A 24,361-nucleotide genomic window follows, 5' to 3' on the forward strand; every position below is an offset into this window, starting at 1 on the left:
GTGGGGGGACACTTTCTGCCTAATGTGGGGAAACACTGCCTGCCTAATGTGGGGGAACTCTGCCTGCCTAATGTGGGGGAACACTGCCTGCCTAATGTGGGGGAACACTGCCTGCCTAATGTGGGGGAACACTGCCAGCCTAATGTGGGGGAACACTGCCTGCCTAATGTGGGGGAACTCTGCCTGCCTAATGTGGGGGAACACTGCCTGCCTAATGTGGGGGGAACACTGTCTGCCTAATGTGGGAGAACACTGTCTGCCTAATGTGGGGGGAACACTGTCTGCCTAATGTGGGGGAACACTGTCTGCCTAATATGGGGTAACACTGCCTGCTTAATGTGGGGGAACTCTGTCTGCCTAATGTGGGGGAACACTGCCTGCCTAATGTGGGGGAACACTGCCTGCCTAATGTGGGGGAACACTGTCTGCCTAATGTGGGGCAACACTGTCTGCCTAATGTGGGGGGAACACTGTCTGCCTAATGTGGGGGAACACTGTCTGCCTAATATGGGGTAACACTGCCTGCTTAATGTGGGGGAACTCTGTCTGCCTAATGTGGGGGAACACTGCCTGCCTAATGTGGGGGAACACTGCCTGCCTAATGTGGGGGAACACTGCCTGCCTAATGTGGGGTAACACTGCCTGCCTAATGTGGGGGAACTCTGTCTGCCTAATGTGGGGGAACACTGTCTGCCTAATGTGGGGAACACTGCCAACCTAATGTGGGGGAACACTGACTGTCTAATGTGGGGGAACACTGCCAGCCTAATGTGGGGGAACACTGCCTGCTTAATGTGGGGGAACTCTGTCTGCCTAATGTGGGGGGAACACTGTCTGCCTAATGTGGGGGGACACTTTCTGCCTAATGTGGGGGAACACTGCCTGCCTAATGTGGGGGAACTCTGCCTGCCTAATGTGGGGGAACAATGCCTGCCTAATGTGGGGGAACACTGCCTGCCTAATGTGGGGGAACACTGCCAGCCTAATGTGGGGGAACACTGCCTGCCTAATGTGGGGGAACACTGCCTGCCTAATGTGGGGGAACTCTGCTTGCCTAATGTGGGGGAACACTGCCTGCCTAATGTGGGGGGAACACTGTCTGCCTAATGTGGGGGAACACTGCCTAATGTGGGGGAACTCTGTCTGCCTAATGTGGGGGAACACTGCCATTGTTGTGAAAATGACATGAGAGTAAGGTAAAGCCGGGCATTTCTGAACTGGTCTCTGAAAGACAACAGCAGAAGTCACACTGATTTGCAGTAAATAATCATTATGTTTTTGTGTGAAAATGTTTTCATGGTTTTGTTCTTTGTTCTTAATGGTTTTGTTCATTTTGTGCAAGTGTATATAAATAAATATATACCTCCTATGTTTTGAATTTGAAAAAATCATATTTTATTTTTCCAATTAAGAGGGGTTCGGTGAATGCGCATATGAAACTGATGGGGTTCAGTACCTCCAACAAGGTTAAGAACCACTGCCCTAGGAAATGCATAGCATACATGTACACCTTGGGTGCCTGGTATGAAGCGCACCACGACGTACCTCTATGTCCCGAGTCCCGCTGCCGTATAAAGTGAGTGCAGGAGCTGCGCTTGCATCCTAGATGTGGGTCCTGGCTGCTATCAGCTATCGGTTTTAATAAAAGTGAATAAGCCCCTTCTACAATAAAAAAAATAAAAATCTATTTCCATAAAAAAAATAAGTAAATAAAAATAAATCAACATATTTGGTATCGCAGCGTGCGTCCGATCTATTAAAATATTATGATCCCGTATGAAGAACGGCGTAAACGTAAAAAAAAATAAAAATACCAAAGTCCAAAATTGCTGATATGAGGCCTCATTAAACCCTGTATATGGAAAAAGAAAAAAGTTATTGGGGTCAGAAGAGGACAGTGTTAAACATCCAAATTTTATTTTATTTTATTTTTTAAAGTAGTAAAATAATAGAAAAGCATGTAAAGATGGGTATCATTTTTGTCGTGTTGACCCACAGAATAAATAGAACAGTTTTACCATTAAGGGCACTGCGTAAAAAAGAAACCCCCCAAAATTAGCAAAATTGCGGGTTTCTTATTAATTTTCCACCATAAATGATTTTTTGGTTGAGCCGTAGACTTTATAGTAAAATAAAAGATTTTTGCAAATTTACAGTTGGCCGCACAAAAAACAAGTTCTATGGCTCTTAGAAGGCGAGGGGGAAAGAACAAAAACACAAAAATGAACATTTCCTTAAGGCCAAAATCTCAGGACCCCCGCCATCTCTCCTTCAGCACCCTGTGTCATCTGCTGCAATGCAGCAAACTTTGCCCCATGCCTGATGACGGGTGATACAGGGGTCGGAGTATTGTGACGTCATGGCTCCTTCCCCTCATGACATCATGCCCGCCCCCTCAATACAAGTCTATAGGCATGGTCCTGGCAGTCACCATGCCCCCTCCCATAGACTTGCATTAAGGGGGTGGATAGTAATGTAAAAAAGTTGTCATAATGTTGAAAACTTTTAGATAACAGGGAAAACCATTTTGTATATTGCATGGCTAGAATGCAACAGGATAACAACTGGGTGTTTTGTTAACAGTAATAAAAAAATATGTTTTTTTATTTATTTTGCAGCAAGGAGCAAGTAATGCAGAAAAATTTGACTATGTAAGTATAAAACATTTTTCTAACTTTTAAATGTTTAGGTGTTACATCTCCCTTTTCCTTAGATCTTAACCAATTAGTTATAAAGTCTGGATCACATTTTATAATAAAAACTAAAATAATTAATATTAATACAGTTTTTGATTTATTTTCTTAAATTTATTTAGTTGTATAAGGGACTGTATAATTTTGCATACTTGGTTGAATCAAAGTTTCTTTCAGCTTTTTTGACTGTTTCTACTGTAATGGAAGTATCAAGTGCTATAACTGCTTACAGGATTTCAAAGTTACTCTTGCTGGTCAAATGATATCCCCAGAGCATTGTCCCCATTGTCATTGCCCTTAAGCTGCTTTTATATGCTGCACTAAAAGCCAGCACTAAGAGTCACCCCTTTAGATAGGGGATAATATGTTTAGGGGCAGAGTACCCCCTTTCAGGGGTTTATTGCGGCTTTAATGATTGATGGCCTAACCGTTCACCGGAAGTAAAAGTGCATGGTGCCCTGCCCCTTTCCTGAATAGTCCCGCCCCCTTTTCTGCATACCTTCACCTACTTTTCTGTATAGCTTCGCCCCTTTTCTCCCACCTTCACTGATGTTGCGCACAATTTCCTAAAATAAAAGTGAATGATTTTAGTGTATAGCCCTATGTGGTATGTAGACATGTCTTGACAAGTCTGATCATCAGACTGTCTTATAGTAAATCAAGTGGACCAGTAATGTATCATTTTATAAAGCTTTATTAACCCCTTAAGGATGGACCCAATTTTTTCCTTAAAAGGGTACTCCGGCCCTAAGACATCTTATTCACTATCCAAAGGATAAGGGATAAGATGTCTGATCACGGGAGTCCTGCCGCTGGGGAACCCTGCAATCTCTCATGCAGCACCCACCTGTCTCAGCTGCACGCACCGCTGGAGGCTCAGTGTCTGAAGCCTCACGACCATGGGGCCGGAGTATCATGGTGTGACAACTCCGCCCCCTTGTGATGTCACGATACTCCGGCTGTGACAGGTGGGTGCTTCTTGAGAGATTGCGGGGGACCCCCACAATCAGACATCTTATACCTTATCCTTTGGATAGGGGATTAGATGTCCTAGGGCCGGAATACCCCTTTAACCCCTTAAGGAACGGGGTTTTTTCAGTTTTTACATTTTTGTTTTTTGCTCCTTGCCTTTTAAAAATCATAACTCTTTCAATTTTGCACCTAAAAATCCATATTATGGCTTATTTTTTGCGCCACCAATTCTACATTGTAATGACGTCAGTCATTTTGCCCAAAAATCTACGGTGAAACGGAAAAGAAAATCATTGTGTGACACAATTGAAAAAAAACGCAGTTTTGTAACTTTTGAGGGCTTCCGTTTCTACGTAGTACATTTTTCGGTAAAAATGACACCTTATCTTTATTCTGTAGGTCCATACGATTAGCCCCTTAAGGACGCAGCCCTTTTCACCTTAAGGACTGAGCCCTTTTTCGCAATTATGACCACCATCACTTTACAAATTAATAACACGAAAACGCTTTTACCGAATATTCTGATTCTGAGATTGTTTTTTCGTGACATATTCTACTTTATTTTGGTGGTAAATTTTCGGCGTTAATTGCATCCTTTTTTGGTGAAAAATCCCAAAATTTCATGAAAATTTTGCATTTTTCTAACTTTGAAGCTCTCTAATTGTAAGGAAAATGGATATTCCAAATAAATTTTATTTTTCTTCACAAACACAATGTGTCCACTTTATGTTCGCATCATAAAATGGACATACTTTTGCTTTTTGAAAAAATTAGAGGGCTTCAAAGTAGAGCAGCAATTTTCAAAAATGTCATGAAAATTGCTAAATCTGAAGGGACAGATGTTACAGAACTACAACTCCCAGCATGCCTGGGCAGTCGAGGCATGCTGAGAGTTGTAGTTTGGCAACATCTGGGGGGCTACTGTTTGGGCACCACTGTAACAGTGGTCTCCAAACTGTGACCCTCCAGATGTTGAAAAACTACAACTCCCAGCATGCCCATACAGCCTTTGGCTCTCTGGGCATGCTGGGAGTTGCAGTTTGGCCCCCCTAGTGGTTGCCACAGTAAAGATCGATTTACTTTCACTTTCAATTCCCCCCCCCCCCCACTGTCGATTCCCTACCTGATCAGGATCTTGCAGGCTCCAGCGAAGATCCCAGGTCCCCAGGCATCTTCTCCTGCAGGTACGGCCTCCATCTTCTTTCCAGAGCCCCTCGACATCCAGGGGCAGGCAGAACGGGGGGTTGCCAACTCAGAACTCCGTTCTGAGTAATGGCAGGGGATAGGAGTAGATCGCAGCTTTGCGACCTCACTCCTATCCTTTAGGCTGATCGGGGCTGTTGCTGACAACTCCGATCAGCCCTATTTTCCGGGTGATCGGGTCATCAGAGACCCGATCAGCCCGGAATTGGAGAAAATCGCATGTCTGAATTGACATGCGATTTTCTCCGATCGCCGACATGGGGGGGGGGTCTCAGGACCCCCCTGGGCGATGTGCCAGAGTGCCTGCTGAATGATTTCAGCAGGCATCCTGCTCCGGTCCCCATCCGGCTAGCGGTGGGGACCGGATTTCCCACGGGCGTATGGATACGCCCTCGGTCCTTAAGGACTCGGAATGCAGGGCGTATCCATACGCCCTGTGTCCTGAAGAGGTAAAAATGATACCCTACTTATATAGGTTTGATTTTGTCGTACTTCTGGAAAAAATCATAACTACATGCAGGAAAATTAATACATTTAAAATTGTCATCTTCTGACCCCTATAACTTATTTATTTATGGGGCGGTATGATGGCTCATTTTTTGCGCCGTGATCTGAAGTTTTTAACGGTACCATTTTTGCATTGATAGGACTTATTCATTCATTTTTAAATGATATAAAAAGTGACCAAAAATGCACTATTTTGGACACCATTGACCGAGCGGTTTAATTAATGATATATTTTTATAATTCGGACATTTCCGCAAGCGGTGATACCATATATGTTTATTTTTATTTTTATTTACACTGTGTTTTTTTTTTATGGGAAAAGGGGGGTGATTCAAACTTTTAATAGGGGAGGGGTTAAATAATATTCATTCACTTTTTTTTTTTCACTTTTTTTTTGCAGTTTTATAGCTCCCATAGGGACCTATAACACTGCACACACTGATCTTTATCATTGATCACTGGTTTCTCATAGGAAACCAGTGATCGATGATTCTGTCGCATTACTGCTCATGCCTGGATCTCAGGCACTGAGCAGTCATTCGGCGATCGGACAGAGAGGAGGCAGTTAGGGGCCTGTCCTGTAAGCTGTTCGGGATGCCGCGATTTCGCCGCGGCTATCCCGAACAGCCCACTGAGTTAACCGGCATGGTTTCACTTTCCCTTTTAGCCGCTAAAAGCAGCTCTGAGCGTGCGGCTAAAGGGTTAATAGCGCGCGGCGCCACGATCGGCGCTGCGCGCTATTAGCGGCGGGTCCCGGCTTCACTATGACGCCGGGCCCGCCGTGATATGATGCGGGGTTACACAGTAACCCCTGCGTTATATCACGGGAGCAGGACCAAGGACGTACCAGTACGTCCTTGGTCCTTAAGGGGTTAATGACCAGGCTCTTTTTTTTTTTTTTTTATATGACTGGGTCTCTTTAAATGGTAATAACTTTAGAACGCTTTTTCTGAGATTTTTTATTTTTTTATGGTGTACACTGTGCGGTAAAAGTGATGTTATATATTTACGATTATGGCTATACCCATTAGGGATCAACCGATATCGATTTTTTTAGGGCCGATATCGAGACCGACAATCTGTGGCCTTTCAGGCCGATAGCCGATAACTTCTACCGATATTCCGGTATAAGTTATCGGCTATATTTCTCCACAACCCCCCCCCCCCCCCCCCCCCCCCCTGGCCCCGAAGAAGTGGCTGCAGATCATTGATTTAAAGTGGGTGCTTTAAATCAATGAACTGCAGCGGCTTTTGCAGGGCCAGAGACCACCGCCGCCACCCGCTTCTCTCCCCCTGCCTGTCTTGGGGTCCTCCTGAGTCCAACCCCCCCCCCACATCCTCTGACCAGAGACCGCCGCCGCCCGCTTCTCTCCCCCTGCCAGTCCTTAGTCCAACCGTCCTGAGCTTTCACTGTGCGCACTGACTGTGATGTCGCGTTGAGGACCGTGGGGATCGGGGCGGGACATTATCGGATTATCGGCAAGGTAATTGCCGATACCGATAATGTCCAAAATCGTGAAAATCAGCCGATAATATCGGCCAAACCGATAATCGGTCGATCCCTAATACCCATTTTATATAGCTTTCTCTATTCTTTTTTCTTTTCTGAGCAAAATTCTTTTTTTTATATCTTTGATTGAGGGCTTATTTTGGGATGAGCTGTACTTTTTATTGGTATCATTTTTGTCAGGAACCGGACTGGTAAGCGGTTAGGATGCAGGTAGTGGATCCTCTGTGTCAGTGAGGCGATGACGTGGGCAGTACCAGGGGACCGGTTCTAAGAAGTTACTGGTTTTCACCATAGCCCGCCGCAAGGCAGGATGGACTTGCTGAGGCGGTAACTCCCAGGTCGTATCCCCTGATAGCGACTCCACCTCACTGACAGCTGAGACAGGCGTGGTACACAAGGACTAGGCGAAAGCAAGGTCGGACGTAGCTAAAGGTCAAGGCAGGCGGCAAGGTTCGTAGTCAGGGGCAACAACAAAGGGTGTGGATACACAGGCTAGGGATACACACGAAACACTTTCTCAGGGCACTAGGGCAACAAGATCTGGCAAGGACAGGAAGGGGAAGTGAGTTTTTTATACATTTTGAACTGATTGGACCAGGCACCAATTAATGGTGCACTGGCCCTTTAATTGTCAGGAAGTTGGCACGCGCGCGCCCTAAGGTGCGGGGCCGCGTGCACTGGGAGGAAGGGGCAGTGGGAGGACGGGGAGTGAGTTGGGATGCGATCCGTGAGCGGGGATGTCCGCCACACAGATTGCATCACTGCCACTGACAGGGGATCAGTGATGCACATTATGTATATGATTTGTGTTTTTGATCCTTTTTGATGACAATACAGAGTTTTATTGGGAAAGGGGCATTTTAATTTTGTATTGAACAACCTTTTATTTTTATTTTTTTTTCACTTTTTACAGGCTATACATTGCTGCAATACATTTGTACTACATCACAGTATAACTTGATATTTCTGCAGACACTACAGACTGTGAGATCCAGCTTGTGACTGGATCTTACAGGCTTTAGTAGCAGGAAGACAGGAGATCATCATCTGACCTCCTGCTGCCATAGCAACCAACGGTGACCCGTGATGTTATTGCGGCATCGCCGTTGGTGAACAGGGGGAGCGCGCTGTGAACACCATAGATGCTGTGATCAGGATTGATCACGGCATCTATGGGGTTAATGCTGCCGGGACCGTCGCCCCGGCATCTACGGTGGGACCCTGGCTGGGATTGACAGCCAGGTTCCGCCGCCGATCTCCTGCGATGCCCACAGCAATGCGGGAGATCGCTAGGACGTATGCATACTTCTCAGCGTGCGAACATGTTGGGTTAAATACATTTTAGATAGTTATTGAAACAATAATCAAATAATATTCATAAAAGATAAGTGTATATTTGTAAAGTTTAACCTCTTAAAGGTTTACTCCACTGGACAACATTTCTTTTTAAATCAACTGGTGCCAGAAAGTTAAACAGATTTGTAAATTACAAATATATAGAAAGGAACTGGCACTCCTATTAGCAGATCATCACTATATAATTGACAATGGCCCCTTTTTTTGGTCTGATTTTGGTTTTGACATTGGTTCATCTGATATGCTAATACAGCACTGAATTGGTGGTGCAATTAAGCCTTTAAATAGTAAGATATCCGAACTGTTCCACAATGAAGAAGAATGAAAGACATATGTTTCGCGCATCATCTGGCTCCTGCGTCTCACCCTCTCTCCATACTCCTTTAAATACCTTTGTTAAGGGCTCTCACCTGGAGAGTCCGGTGCAGTTCCGGGTCACCTATCCCTCCGTTCCATGCCTCGCGTTCGTACCTGGCGGATGTGGCGAAAACCGGAAGTTGCTGGGTCCAGCTCGTCACATGATTCGGCTCAGATTGACGTCATTGCGTCCCACGTCGAGAGGTACAACCTCTCGCGTGAGACAGCTCCGGCGTCACTGAGGTGCTGAACACGTATGCGGGTGCTTTCTTCACATCCTGTAAAAATAAGGACGAACTGCTAATGTTAAGTATTCGGACACTTGAAAGTAAAGTGAATAATTTGGCAGAGAAGGAAGCACGTCTATTTTGGACGATTATCTCTGAGTTCCTACAAGGAGTTCAAACGGATCCCAAGAGGTCTGAGAGGCTATGAAGCCCCAGCCCAGTTTGCAGACGACAAGGATTTCCTAAATCAATGGAAAGAGGCACATCTCGATCATGTGTTCAAACCAATGTGTATGATTCTATAGCGGAATGAAAGCAAGTATGAAAATATTACACAAGAGTTATGCCATGCTAAAAAGAAACTTAAGAAGCATCACACAGAGGAACAATCTACAGTATTCCTCAAGAAGCTGGATAAGAAATTGCTTATAATCCAAGCTGAGGCCAAGGATAAGAAAAGGGATACATTTATCAGAGACAAGCTTGACTATGATAACGGCCGCATCTTCGAGTGGATTACCAGAAGAGTGCTGCGACGTAAAAATCAAGCTAGAAGAAAGAAACATGACTACGGTACCACGGACTCTGACTCGAGTCTCTCAGATGAGCCAAAAAATCCACAGGCTCCGGAAAAATCCTTGGTTCCTTTAGGAGGCAGATCCGCAGAGGGCGGGGGAAGAAAAACCAGGGAACAGCAGGTGCAAAAACGCAAGCAGGTCACCTGGAAGGACCAGCCGAGTCTTTAGAGCCAGTCCAGACCCACAATGTCATAAATCTTAGCAATGTTATTCTTCCAAATCAATGCCTTACTTTACTTTCTAGGGGTCTTAATTATTGTCTTTCAAAACTGTTTGATTTTACTTATTTACAGATTGATATCTTTAAGGCTGTGCGAAAAATTAATCTGAACCGGCACTTTAAAAAGAGTGGGACCTATGAACTCTCTAAAAAAAGAGGTGAAATTCCTATTAATATAGGCCCACTTGGTTTCAGTGCCTGCACAGATTTACCGACCGATGTAAGGGAAGGAGTAGAATTGCTAGTGGGATTGTCCTCGGAAGACCCCAGTGTATCTCTCAGTGGAATCAGTGAACGTCAACATTTCACCGGAGGTAATGCATCAACCTTCTGTTCACCAGTTCCACCAGGGAGCACATTAGACCTATTTACAAGTCTAGTCAACAATTAAATAAAATCAGGGTTGTATCCTGAGGTAACCAAGAATCTATCGAAATCAAAAGAGAGTGCATTAAGATGGTTGAAAAATAGAGATGATCTGATATTCAGGAGGGCAGATAAAGGTGGAAACCTGGAAATTTTATCTAAATATCAATATAAAACTGAGGGGAGACACTAAAACATACACTGGGCTAACCGAGGACCCCACTAGTAAATATTATGGTCTATTACAATCACTGTTACGAAAACATGTAGAAAAAGGTATAATTTCTTTAAAAACTGCAGAAAGGCTGCTACCAAAACATCCGAAAAAGACCTTATTGGTACTATCTACCAAAGGTCCATAAGTCACTGACCCGTCCCCCGGGATGTCCGATTGTCTCCGGGATTGGGTCAGTGACAGAGGGCCTTTCTAAATATATACTGTAGATTGGTTACTTAGACCTATACTCAAAGAACTCCCAACATATTTAAAAGACACAGGTGCCTTCTTGAGGGCCCTAAAAGAGATTCCATGGCAGGAAGACTATAGCCTTGCCTATGTCGATGTGGAGAGCCTCTACACCCGGATCCCTAAAAAATTTGGGGTCCGGGTGGTGGTGGAACTCCTTATCGACATGGGCAAGGATCTATAATTGGTCAGTGTCATCTGCGAATCACTAGAATTCATTCTATCCCATAATGCTAGACAAAATGGAGAGGCTCCTGCGGGAAGTTTTGCAAAGATGACCCGAGCTACTCAATCTGACACCTGTACCTAAGGTGTCTGTAAAGACTACTAAATGATAAGAAATATTGAGGCTCAAGGTCTGTAGATATTTTACACACTTATTTATTAAATGATAATTGATGAATAATACATGTCACACTGATAGTCCTGGGATCACAGGGCCCTTGTAAATCCGCAGGTTCAGAATGATTAAAATAATATATAAAAGATATTATTTAATTAAAATATAAATAGCAATAAAACCAGACCACTGTAGATAAATAAATGAATAGATAAATAGATGAAATAAACAGCTTTAACTCAACATTGATTAATAGTTCTATCAAGGCAGCTAATCACTTTAATGCTGCCAATATATATCCGTTGATGCGCTGTGACAGTCAAATATCTGTATATCTGTATGCCAATAAAATCACAGTCTTTGGCAATGCAACAATGTAACAGTTCAGGGGGTAATTATATATCCATATCCTATGCCAAGAGAATCACTGATGGAGCAATGCAACAGTGTAACAGTTCAGGAGATAGTTATGTATCCATATATCAAAAACTAAATTATTGAAGAGGTCAGGTGGGATCCTTTGTGGCTCTTGGGGACATTGGATGTGAGTTCTATACAGACATTGGATGTGAGTTGTATACAGTCATCAATCACCAACAAGGTTTAACAGCCATAAACACTATTTTAAGTGCAGGAACAGAGCTCCCAACTGACCAAATTAAATGTATTGTAGATAGCATTAATTTTATTTTGTGGCACAACTATTTTATGTTTGGCACCGACTACTATTTGCAAATTAATGGAACAGCCATGGGCACCAGGTTCGCCCCCAGCTGCGCCAATCTTTTTATGGCGAATTGGGAAAATTCCGTGATTATTCCCCAGCTGGGTGGCGACCTGGTGTCATGGCACAGATATATTGACGATATTCTTTTTATTTGGTGCGGCACAAAACTAGACCTAGATAATTTTATTGTCACTCTTAAAGGGGTATTCCAAGAAAAAACTTTTTTATATATATCAACTGGCTCCAGAAAGTTATACAGATTTGTAAATTACTTCTATTAAAAAATCTAAATCCTTTCAGTACTTATGAGCTTCTGAAGTTAAGGTTGTTCTTTTCTGTCTAAGTAATCTCTGATGACACGTGTCACGGGAACCGCCCAGTTTAGAAGCAAATTCCCATAGCAAACTTCTTCTAAACTGGGCGGTTCCCGAGACACGTGTCATCAGAGATTACTTAGACAAAAAAGAACAACCTACACTTCAGAAGCTCATAAGTACTGAAAGGATTAAGATTTTTTAATAGAAGTAATTTACAAATCTGTTTAACTTTCTGGAGCCAGTTGATTTATAAAAAAAAGTTTTTCCTGGATAACCCCTTTAACTCTAACAATTACAACCTCAAATTTACGCCTAATATTAGTCCCAAGTCCGTTGAGTTTCTTGATCTGTTAATTACAGCCGATATAAATAGATTAATCTGTAGTACATACCGTAAAACAGTAGCTAAAAACGGTTATATTTTACATACCAGTTGTCACCTGTCCCAATGGTTAATGAATGTTCCTACGAGTCAGTATCGTAGACTGAAACGTAATTGTACCTCAAATGATCAATTTGAGATCGAAGCGGCTGAATTAACAGATCAATTTCTAGAAAAAGAATATCCACTGCCCAACCTGCGGAAATCTTTAGAAAATGTCCGAAAATTAGACAGATCCACATTTTTTATCCCCAAAATTCCAGAAGAGACTTCCACGAGTCAAAAAGATATCTGTAAATTAGTCATCCCTTTTAATACACAATATCGCAAGATAGAGAATATAGTGAAAAAATACTGGCCAATTCTCCAACAGGATAGAACATTGGGTGATATCCTTCCAAACAATCCCCCAATAGTCTATACAAGAGCATCTAATTTAGGCATTAAAATAGCTCCTACAGTAACACAAAAAAAACTGAGCACTAAGACACCTTCAACCATACTGGACCTCAAGGGATTTTACAAATGTGGTCAATGTCCCAATTGTAAATCGACCAATTTTGAAAAATGAGCAACTCTGGTAAAATCGACATCAAATGACTATACCTGTACAATAAATGAATTTTTAAATTGCGCCACTAAAGGGGTAGTGTATTTAATCAAGTGTCATTGTCTAAAACATAATATAGGCCGGACATCGCGGGCTTTGAAAACGCGTATCGTGGAGCACTGCTATAACATAAAAAAACAGAATGACAAGCACCCTTAAACACTTTCACCAGAGCAATCCTAATAATCTTAAATATATAGCATTACAGCAGATTAAACAAGACTGGAGAGGAGGAAATTATATAGCGAGGATGTCAAGAGCGGAATTGCGGAAAATATTTGAGTTCGGATCTTTGGCTCCAAGGGGTTTAAATAACGATTTGGAGCTGTTCGGTTTCCAGGATTAGATAGAAGATACATGAGGGAGTGGGCCCCTCTAATGACCCTTCGACATTTGGCTATTGTTTTCCAGCACGCCGATCGGTCCTAGGAGGGTCCCACTCCCCAATCCCTAATTTATTTATAACACCTTTATTTTTAACACCTTGATTTCTGCCTAATTTAGTATACTCAAGTTTTTGCACATTCTGATATATATTTTCTACATTTTTATCATTTTGTTAACCATTTTTTAGATTGATTTTTTATTAGTGTTAATATGTGTGCTGACCCTATCTATAAAGAGAAACCAATTATAGTACAAACAAGTGAATTTTCTGTATTCCTATCAACCCTCACATGAATTTAATAGAATTACTCCACAAATAATCAAGAAACAAATATTTTTATAAATATTATATGTAGATGTCTGACAATCACATAGATTATTCAGATTCCCATTTTTGTAGATTTTTTTTAGGATTTTATGAATTGTATGAGACTGTGAATTTTTATGAATTTTTATGTAACCTTATGGATCATCATGCAATCTATGGAATTTTTTTGAACTGTATAAATTTTCTAAAGTAGGAGAATATTTTTAGTATTTTTAATATGGTATCCCTATGATAGTATAATTTTATGTTAACATGGTATTTATCTTTCTTATTATATTTATTATTATTTATATATCATATTCATAGTTGAAAGATAAGGTGCTCGAGAAAACCATGTAAGAATGGCTATATGGTAAATGTTTCCTTATTTAGAGTATTGCCATTCACAAAACTACATTTACTATCATGTTGACAAATGATTGTGACGTCATTATTGGTAGGGGTGGAGTTCAATCGTATATAAAGAGCAACCTTGGACCCCCAGGACATATAAAATTAGCTGCTGAAGAAAGGACCTAGTGGGTCCTGAAACGCGTCCAGCGCCCCCCCTGAGATAACCATAAGACCACCTGTAATACTATTAGTACGTACAGTCAATAGGAATCGCACTTCATCACTTTGCAACGACCTTTCAATCATCCTGTGAGCGCGGCTTGAGAACTCGGGCGCGCTCCCTAACCACGAGGACGCCACTGTGACTACGTGCCTATAGAAGCGCTGCAGCCCCTGAGAACGCTGCCCACCACTCAGAATCCCTGCTTCAATAGGAGTCTGCCGAGACTCCAGCGGTGCGCTCTCCTGCCGTAGAGCGGGCACAGAACGGCACCGGAACATCGCTTCCAGCATCACAAGAAGTGGTAACTACAATATCTCTAACTGACATCCAGACTGGTGAGCGATCCTGTTACATTATGCTATGTGCATAATCTAAAGAATTGCCGTCAATCATTGTTGAATTCAGCGGGCACTGCACTGATAAGTGAAAGTGTCCACAGGAGATCGCTACTGCCTATTGGGTTTTTGATATATGGATACATAACTATCTCCTGAACTGTTACACTGTTGCATTGCTCCATCAGTGATTCTATTGGCATAGGATATGGATATATAATTACCCCCTGAACTGTTACATTGTTGCATTGCCAAATACTGTGATTTTATTGGCATACAGATATACAGATATCTCCTTTGACTGTCACAGCGCTTCAACGGATATATATTGGCAGCATTACAGTGATTAGCTGCCTTGATAGAACTATTAATCAATATTGAGTTAAAGCTGTTTATTTCATCTATTTATCTATTCATTTATTTATCTACAGTGGTCTGGTTTTATTGCTATTTATATTTATATTAAATACCGTATTTATCGGGGTATACCAAGCACCGGCCTATAACACGCACCCTCATTTTACCAAGAATATTTGGGTAAAAAAGTTTTTTACCCAAATATCCTTGGTAAAATGAGGGTGCGTGTGTGTGCACTCGCCGATACACCCCCAGGAAAGGCAGGGGGAGAGAGGCCGTCGCTGCCCGCTTCTCTCACCCTGCCTTTCCTGGGGTCTAGAGCCCTGCTGCCGCCACTTCTCTCCTGCTGGCTATCTACGCCGCTGCCCGTTCTCTCCCCCTGACTATCGGTGCCAGCGCCCCATTGCCGGCGCTGATAGCCAGGGGGAGAGAAGCAGCGCCGGCAATGGGGCAGCGGTGCCGATAGCCAGGGGGAGAGAAGGTGTCGCTGCCCCGTTGCCTCCCCCATCCTCGGTTGTATAATTACCTGTTGCCGGGGTCGGGTCCGCGCTGCTTCAGGCCTCCGGTGTGCGTCCCCTGCGTCGTTGCTATGCACTGCACGGCGCGGCGCAATGACTAATGACGTCATTGCGCGGCGTGCAGTGTATATCAACGACGCATGGGACCAATGGGTGCCGCTGCCCCTTCTCGCCCCCTGTCTGTCGGCGCCGCTGCCCCATTGCCGGTGCCACTTCTCTCCCCCTAGCTATTGGCGCCGGCAATGGGGCAGCAGCACCGATAGCCAGGGAGAGAGAACGGGCAGCGGCACCGATAGCCAGGGGGAGAGAAGGGCCGGCAGCAGGGCTCTAGACCCCAGGACAGACAGGGGCAGAGAAGCCGGCAGCGACGGCAGGTCTCTGATCCTGCAAAGCCACTTCAGTTCATTGATTTAAAGCGCCCGCTTTAAATCATTGAACTGCAGCGGCTAATCGGCGTATAACACGCAGGTAGACTGTAGGCAAAAAATGTTAGCCTAAAAAGTGCGTGTTATACGCCGATAAATACGGTAATATCTTTTATATATTATTTTAATCATTCTGAACCTGCGGATTCACAAGGGCCCTGTGATCCCAGGACTATCAGTGTGACATGTATTATTCATCAATTATCATTTAATAAATAAGTGTGTAAAATATCTACAGACCTTGAGCCTCAATATTTATTATCATTTATCCCATAATGCATTCAGGTTCAACAACAAATGGTTTAGGCAAGATTCGGGGACTGCTATGGGGACTCCCGTAGCATGCACTTTTACAAATCTTTTTTTGGCTGCTTATGAAAAATATTTCGCATTCACCACCAGAACCCCTTTGTAAAATATATAGGCACATTCTTACGGTATATGGACGCCATTTTGGGGGGTCTGGAAAGGGAACGAAAATCGGTTCAAATAATTTGTCGAGTATCTAAATGATTATGGTAAATTCGAAATGTGGTTCACCTACGTGTATGGAGTTTCTAAGATGGAGTTTCTGGACGTGAAAGTAGGAATGTAGGAGAATCAAATTAAATCCTCAAATTATAGAAAAGCTACAGCTACCAACCCCCGTCTCCACTACCAGAGCTTTCATCCACCCCAAAGTAAAACAAGCTATCCCCTACAATTTGTCTGTTTAAAGAGAATAAATAGAGGGGATGAATTATTTGAAAAACAGACTAAAGACCTAGCAGACCGATTAAAAGCTAGAGGTTATTCCTGTAAATCGATCCAAAAAGCATACAATAAAGCTAGTACGTTGAATAGAGATGACCTTCTAAAGGAAAGAGATAAAAAGAAAGAAAGGAAAGAAAAGAGATTTGTCTTCTCCCTGAAGTACTCAAATATGGATGGCATTGTACAACAAGCCATCCGTAAACATTGGGATTTAATTGAAAGCGACCCCGACCTAAAGGATGTGGCCGAGAGGCATCCTCTCTTCTCTTATAGAAGAAATAAAACCTTAACAAATGTATTAGGTAGTAACCAATTTAGGGAGAAGACAAATACGTGGCTAGATGATGCTTCACCCAGAGGGGATTTCAAATGTTGCCAATGCACCCATTGCAGGTTTAATTCAGAGGTTAAATTTGTAAGGATAGGAGGTATAGAATGGAAGATAAAAAATGTCATTACATGTAAAACCAGATATGTCGTATATATGATCCAGTGCCCGTGCGAACTTTTCTACATAGGAAAACAATTCAATGTCTGTACAATAAAGTGCAAGAGCGTTTTAGATCAGTCCGCACGGGTATAGCATCTCCGCGATTAATAAATCATGTAAGGCAAGTACATGGGGGTGACCCAAATATTCTGGTGTTCGCAGGGTTGGAGATAGTTAATACCCCTAATAATGGGGGGGGGGGATAGAAACAAAACACTTCTCCAACAAGAAGCGAGATGGATATTAAAAACAGATGCAATGGCCCATTGCATCTGTTTTTAATACCCAGGCCTGAATGACAAGACCGATATGTCTGTATTTTTTATAGAATTCCAAAATTGTAATTATTTTTATTGTCACTTTTTCATATTTCTTATACACTTTAATTAACAATTGCAGATTGTCCGTAATATTTCACAGATTTATGTATATATTCTACCCCCATTAATCCCTATGTGCAGTTCTATTAGATAGCGGGTGGTAATGCACCCTCTGGACATGCTGCGTGACGTCGTCCGGAGCTGTGGCGTCCCGGCGGTTGCTGGGATACGTCAGTCACATGTTCAGCACCTCAGTGACGTCGGAGCTGTCTCACGCGAGAGGTTGTACCTATTGATGTGGGACGCAATGACGTCAATCTGAGCCTGATCATGTGACGAGCTGGACCCAGCGACTTCCAGTTTTCGCCACATCCGCCCGGTACGAAAGCGAGGCATGGAATAGAGGGATAGGTGACCCGGAACCGCACCGGACGCTTCAGGTGAGTGTCCTTAACAAAGATATTTAAAGCAGTATGGAGAGGGGGTGAGACGCAGGAGCCAGATGATACGCTAAGGGCGCAAAACATATGTCGCCAATCCTGTGAAAGCACCCACTTGTGTGTTACCCCATGTAAAGCACTGAATAAAGCACAGATTAAAGAATAATGGTGAGTGCAGCCTATTTCATTCTTCTTCATTGTGGAACAGATTTTTAAATTACTTCTATAAAAAAAATCTTAATCCTTCCAGTACTTATCAGCTTCTGTTATGATCCAGAGGAAGTTCTTTTCTTTTTGAATTTCCTTTCTGTCTGACCACAGTGCTCTCTGCTGACACCTCTGTCCATTTTAGGAACTGTCCAGAGCAGGATAGGTTTTCTATGGGGATTTGCTCCTACTCTGGACAGCTCTTAAAATGGACAGAGGTGTCAGCAGAGAGCACTGTGGTCAGGGAGAAAGGGAATTCAAAAGAAAAGAACTTCCTGTGACTCATACAGCTGCTGATAAGTACTGGAAGGATTAAGATTTTTTTATATAAGTCATTTACAAATATGTTTAACTTTCTGGCACCAGTTCATGTAAAAAAATGTTTTCCAATGAAGTACCTCGCGCACCAGCACGTACATTTATGTCCTGTACGTGACCACGAGCATCGAAACGATGCTCTGGACATGCACGCCAGATCCCGACTACTGATAGCCAGGGACCCACCAGTAACATCCGACATCTGTGATCGCGCGGATGTCCGCCATTAACCCCTCAGATGCCGTGAGCAATACAGATTACGGCATCTGCGGCAGTGCAGCTACAGTTTTAGTTGATCTGATTGCCTGGTTTTGCCATATATTTTATGATAAAGTGAGTGATGACATTACAAAGGACAACTTTGTAACTGGTCGAGAAAAAAACAAGCCCTCATACTAGTCTGTGGATAAAAATATAAAATACTTTCGATTTTCAGAAGGCGAGGAGGAAAAAATGAAAATGCAAAAATATAATTGGCCTGGTCCTTAAGGGGTGTCAGGATCCGGACTGGTATGCAGCGAGGACATTGGAGGTGGATCCTCTGTGTCAGTGAGGTGATGGCGTGGGCCGTACCAGGTGAACGGAATCTAAGGGGTTACTGGTTTTCACCAGAGCCCGCCGCAAAGCGGGATGGACTTGCAGCAGCAGGTAACCCCCAGGTCGTTCCACTCGATAGCGACTTAACCCCACTGACAGCTGAGACAGGCGCGGTACACAGGGACAAGGCAAGAGCAAGGTCGGACGTAGCAGAAGGTCAGGGCAGGCAGCAAAGGGTCGTAGTCGGGGGCAACGGCAAGGGTCTGGATACACAGGCTTGGGATACACAAAACGCTTTCTCAGGGCACTAGGGCAACAAGATCCGGCGAGGACAGGAAGGGGAAGTAGGTTTATATAGAATGGGAGTGATAACAAGTGATTGGGCCAGGCACCAATTAATGGTGCACTGGCCCTTTAAATTTCAGAGAGCCGACATGCGCGCGCCCTATAGAGCGGGGCCGCGCGCACCGGGACGTGACAGCCGGGGAACGGGACAGGTGAGAACGGGATGCCACCCGCGGGCAGGCACGTCCTGCCGCGTGGATCGCATCCCCGCCGGGGGACTCAGAGCAGCGTCTCCGGTCAGCGCTGCTGACCGGAGCGCTGCAGGGCAGAAGACGCAGCAAGCGCTCCAGAGGAGGAGGGGGACCCGGAGCGCTCGGCGTAACAGTACCCCCCCCTTAGGTCTCCCCCTCTTTTTGGAGCCTAGAAACCTGGCAATGAGGTCCTTTCTAAGATGTTGGCTTCAGGCTTCCAGAATCTCTCCTCAGGACCGCAATTCTCCCAATCCACCCAAAATTTTTTTACCTCTGACCACCTTGGAGGCGAGGATCTGTTTGACAGCCAAGACATCAGAGGAGCCAGAAACAGGAGCGGGAACAGTAACCTTGGGAGAAAAGCAGTTAAGCACAAGAGGTTTGAGAAGAGACACATGGAAAGAGTTAGGAATGCGAAGAGAAGAAGGAAGATGAAGTTTGTAAGAGACAGAATTAATTTGATTCTTGATTTTAAAGGGACCGAGGTAGCGAGGACCCAACTTGTAGCTAGGGACACGAAAGCATATGTATTTTTCAGAGAGCCACACTTTGTCCCCAGGGAGAAAGACAGGAGGAGTTCTTCTCTTTTTATCTGCATGTCTCTTCATTCGAGACGAGGCCAATAGGAGCGACTTTTGAGTCTCCTTCCAGATAGCGGAGAAGTCCCGGGTTACTTCATCCACAGCAGGAACTCCAGTAGAAGTGAGAATGGGGAGGGGGGCAGAGGGTGACGGCCGTACACCACAAAGAATTGGGATTTGGCAGAGTATTCAGAATTTTTGAAATTGTACGAGAATTCAGCCCAGGGCAGAAGGTCGACCCACTCATCTTAGTCACCAAGAATCTGGTTTATTCTTTCCACTTGTCCATTGGATTGGGGGTGATAGGAGGACGAGAAATTTAATTTGATCTTTGAATGATTACAGAGAGCTCTCCAAAATTTTGACACAAATTGAATGCCTCTATCTGAGACGATATGCGTGGGAAGCCCGTGAAGACGAAAAATCTGCAGAAAAAATTGCTTCGCCAACTATGGCGCAGAAGGAAGGGCTGGAAGCGGAATGAAGTGGGCCATTTTGGAAAAACGATCAACGACCACCCAGATAACTGTGTTGCCATGGGATACGGGAAGATCTGTAATGAAATCTATGGCAATTTGGGACCATGGTTGCTCTGGGACGGGCAAAGGATGGAGGAGTCCAGCAGGCTTCTGGCGAGGGGTTTTATCCCGGGCACAAACAGTACAAGCCCGAACAAAATCAGTAACTTCACCCTCCAGTGTAGGCCACCAATACAGACGGGAGATTAGCTGAATGGACTTTTTAATGCCAGCATGACCAGCCAGGTGAGAAGAATGCCCCCATTTGAGGATCCTGAGGCGAAGGCGTGGAGGAACAAAAGTCTTTCCAGGGGGGGTTTGCCCCAGTGAGGCTGGAGCAGAGGAGACCAAGCACTCAGGTGGTATGATATGCTGCAGAGTGGTTTCAGACTCAGAGGCATAAGAGGAACGAAAAAGGGTGTCAGCTCTGACATTCTTGTCAGCGGGACGGAAGTGTATCTCAAAGTTGAAGCGGGCAAAAAACAACGACCATCTAGCCTGGCGAGGATTCAGACACTGAGCGGACTGGAGGTAAGACAAATTCTTGTGGTCTGTGTAAATGACAATGGGGTGTTTGGAACCCTCCAATAGATGTCTCCACTCCTCGAGTGCTAACTTGATGGCCAGAAGTTCACAATCTCCAATAGAGTAGTTCTTTTCTGCCGGAGAGAAAGTCTTTGAGAAAAAAACCACAAGTAATGTTACGTCCGGTAGCGTTTTTTTGCAGAAGTATGGCACCGGCTCTGACTGAGGAAGCGTCTGCTTCCAGGAAGAATGGTTTCAACGGATCAGATCTGTACAGAACTGGTGCAGAGGCGAAGGCAGCTTTGAGACGATTGGAGGCCTCATCCGCTTGTGGAAGCCACGACTTTGGATTAGCATTCTTCCTGGTCAGAGCCACAATAGGGGCCTCAATGGTGGAGAAGTGGGGAATAAACTGTCGATAATAGTTGGCGAATCCCGGGAAGCGTTGGGTAGCACGGAGTCCAGTTGGGCACAGCCAATCCAAAACCGCCGACAGTTTATCTGGATCCATTTGAAGCCCTTGGCCAGAGACTAGGTAACCTAGGAAAGGAAGACTGTTGCATTCAAAGAGACATTTTTCAAATTTAGCGTACAGGTGGTTTTCACGGAGTCTTTGGAGCACTTGATGGACATGACGACGGTGTTCCAGTAAGTTAGAGGAAAAAATCAAGATGTCATCCAAGTAGACCACAACACAGGTATACAATAAGTCCCGAAAGATCTCATTAACAAAGTCCTGGAAGACTGCAGGGGCGTTGCAGAGCCCAAAGGGCATAACTAGATATTCAAAATGTCCGTCTCTGGTATTGAAAGCGGTTTTCCACTCATCACCTTTACGGATGCGAATAAGATTATACGCGCCCCTTAAGTCCAGTTTGGTGAAGATACTTGCTCCGCGTAGACAGTCAAAGAGTTCGGAGATCAAAGGCAGGGGATAGCGGTTTTTGATGGTAATCTTATTTAAACCGCGTTAGTCAATACATGGACGTAAGGATCCATCCTTTTTAGAAACAAAGAAGAACCCCGCTCCAGCAGGGGATGAGGATTTCTGAATAAAACCTATCTTTAGGTTCTCCTGGATAAACTCCATCATGGTTTGAGTCTCTGGGGCTGACAGAGGGTAAATCCTGCCACGGGGCGGAGTGGTACCAGGAAGGAGGTCAATGGGACAATCATAAGGTCTATGAGGAGGTAAGATCTCTGCTTGCTTTTTGCAGAATACATCTGAAAAGTCCTGGTAAGCCTTGGGAAGGCCCGGTAAAGATGAAGCCTCAGGGGTTTGACAAGTGGAAGCAGATGTGTGGCATCGCTTGTGACAAGAAGGACCCGAAATTTTGATCTCCCCGGTGGTCCAGTCGAGGGTAGGAGCATGACGCTGGAGCCACGGCAGGCCGAGAAGAACTTCAGAGGTGCAGTTAGGCAGAACGAAAAATTAAATTTTTTCATGGTGAAGTCCAATGCTCATGGGCAGGGGTTGAGTGCGGTAGCGCACAGTGCAGTCCAATTTCTCTCCGTTTACAGAAGAGATAAAGAGTGGCTTGACGAGACGGGTTACTGGAATACTGAACCTATTAACGAAAGAGGCCATGATAAAGTTTCCTGCAGAACCTGAGTCCAAGAAGGCCACTGCTGAGAAGGAGGAGTTGGCGGAAGGAGAAATTCGCACAGGTACAGTCAAACGTGGAGAGGCTGAATTCACACCAAGTGTCGTTTCACCCTTGTGAAGTAGGCGCGTGCGTTTCTCCTGACGCGGAGGGCGGATAGGACAGTCTTTTAGGAAATGTTCGGTACTAGCACAGTACAGGCACAAATTCTCATTTCGGCGGCGAGTCCTCTCTTGTAGGGTCAGGCGAGACCGATCCACTTGCATAGCATCCTCGGCGGAAGGCACAGGAACAGATTGCAAAGGACGTTGTAAGAGAGGAGCCAGGGAGAAAAACCGCCTGGTGCGAACAAGATCCTTTTCCTGTCGAGTTCTGACAGATTAGCAGGAATTTCTCGTGCGGCAGGACATCTTTGATGTTACTGGATAAGCCTTTCTTGAAGGTCGCGCAGAGGGCCTCATTATTCCAGGACAGCTCTAAGGCGAGGGTGTGGAACTGGATGGCGTATTCACCCACAGAAGAACTCCCTTGGACAAGGTTCAGTAAAGCAGTCTCGGCTGAGGAAACCCGGGCTGGCTCCTCAAAAACACTATGTGCTTCAGAGAAGAAGGACTGGATAGTAGCGGTGGCGGGATCGTTGCGGTCCCAAAGCGGTGTGGCCCATGACAAGGCCTTTCTAGACAGGAGACTGACCACGAAAGCCTCCTTAGACCGTTCAGTAGGGAATTGGTCCGACATCATCTCCAGGTGTAGGGAACACTGGGACAGGAATCCATGGCACTGTTTAGAGTCCCCATCAAACTTGTCCGGTAGAGACAGGCGGAAGCTGGGAGCAGCCACTCGCTGCGGAGTAGATGCAGGAGCTGGCAGAGGAGATGATTGCTGTAGTTGCGGCAGAAGCTGTTGCAGCATAACGGTCAGTTGAGTCAACTGCTGTCCTTGTTGCGCAATCTGCTGTGATTGCTGGGCGACCACGGTGGTTAGGTCAGCGACACTAGGCAGCGGGTCCTCAGCGGGATCCATGGCCGGATTTACTTTCAGGATCAGGACTGGTATGCAGCGAGGACACTGGAGGTGGATCCTGTGTCATTGAGGTGATGGCGTGGGCCGTACCAGGGGAACGGAATCTAAGGGGTTACTGGTTACTTTCACCAGAGCCCGCCGCAAAGCGGGATGGACTTGCAGCGGCAGGTAACCCCCAGGTCGTTCCACTCGATAGCAACTCAACCCCACTGACAGCTGAGACAGGCGCGGTACACAGGGACAAAGCAAGAGCAAGGTCGGACGTAGCAGAAGGTCAGGGCAGGCAGCAAAGGGTCGTAGTCAGGGAAACTGCAAGGGTCTGGATACACAGGCTTGGGATTCACAAAACGCTTTCTCAGGGCACTAGGGCAACAAGATACGGCGAGGACAGGAAGGGGAAGTGGGTTTATATAGAATGGGAGTGATAACAAGTGATTGGGCCAGGCACCAATTAATGGTGCACTGGCCTTTAAAATTTCAGATAGCCGGCGCGCGCGCACCCTAGAGAGCGGGGCCGCACGCGTCGGGACGTGACAGCCGGGGAACGGGACAGGTAAAAAGAACGGGATTCGACCCGCGGGCAGGCACGTCCTGCCGTGCGGATCGCATCCCCGCCGGGGGACTCAGAGCAGCATCTCCGGTCAGCGCTGCTGACCGGAGCGCTGGAGGGCAGAAGATGCGGAGGAGGAGGGGGACCCGGAGGGCTCGACGTAACAAGGGGTTCATACTTTAATACAATTATTTCAATGATAACCAAGCAGCTTGTAGTAAT

The 24,361-nt window shown here is 45.0% G+C and overlaps 1 protein-coding gene across 1 annotated transcript in view; it reads left to right on the plus strand.

Annotated features, from left to right (window-relative positions):
* LOC130284872 (glutaminase kidney isoform, mitochondrial-like) overlaps positions 1 to 24,361 on the plus strand; it is a 1,293,621-nt gene that overhangs the window by 678,688 nt on the left and 590,572 nt on the right. Inside the window, exon 8 of the mRNA XM_056535756.1 lies at positions 2,619 to 2,651. Coding sequence (XP_056391731.1) covers positions 2,619 to 2,651 — 33 coding nt within the window. The remainder of the gene's footprint in view (positions 1 to 2,618; positions 2,652 to 24,361) is intronic.

This window comes from Hyla sarda, chromosome 8 (assembly GCF_029499605.1).
Source record: "Hyla sarda isolate aHylSar1 chromosome 8, aHylSar1.hap1, whole genome shotgun sequence".
Taxonomy (NCBI): domain Eukaryota; kingdom Metazoa; phylum Chordata; class Amphibia; order Anura; family Hylidae; genus Hyla; species Hyla sarda.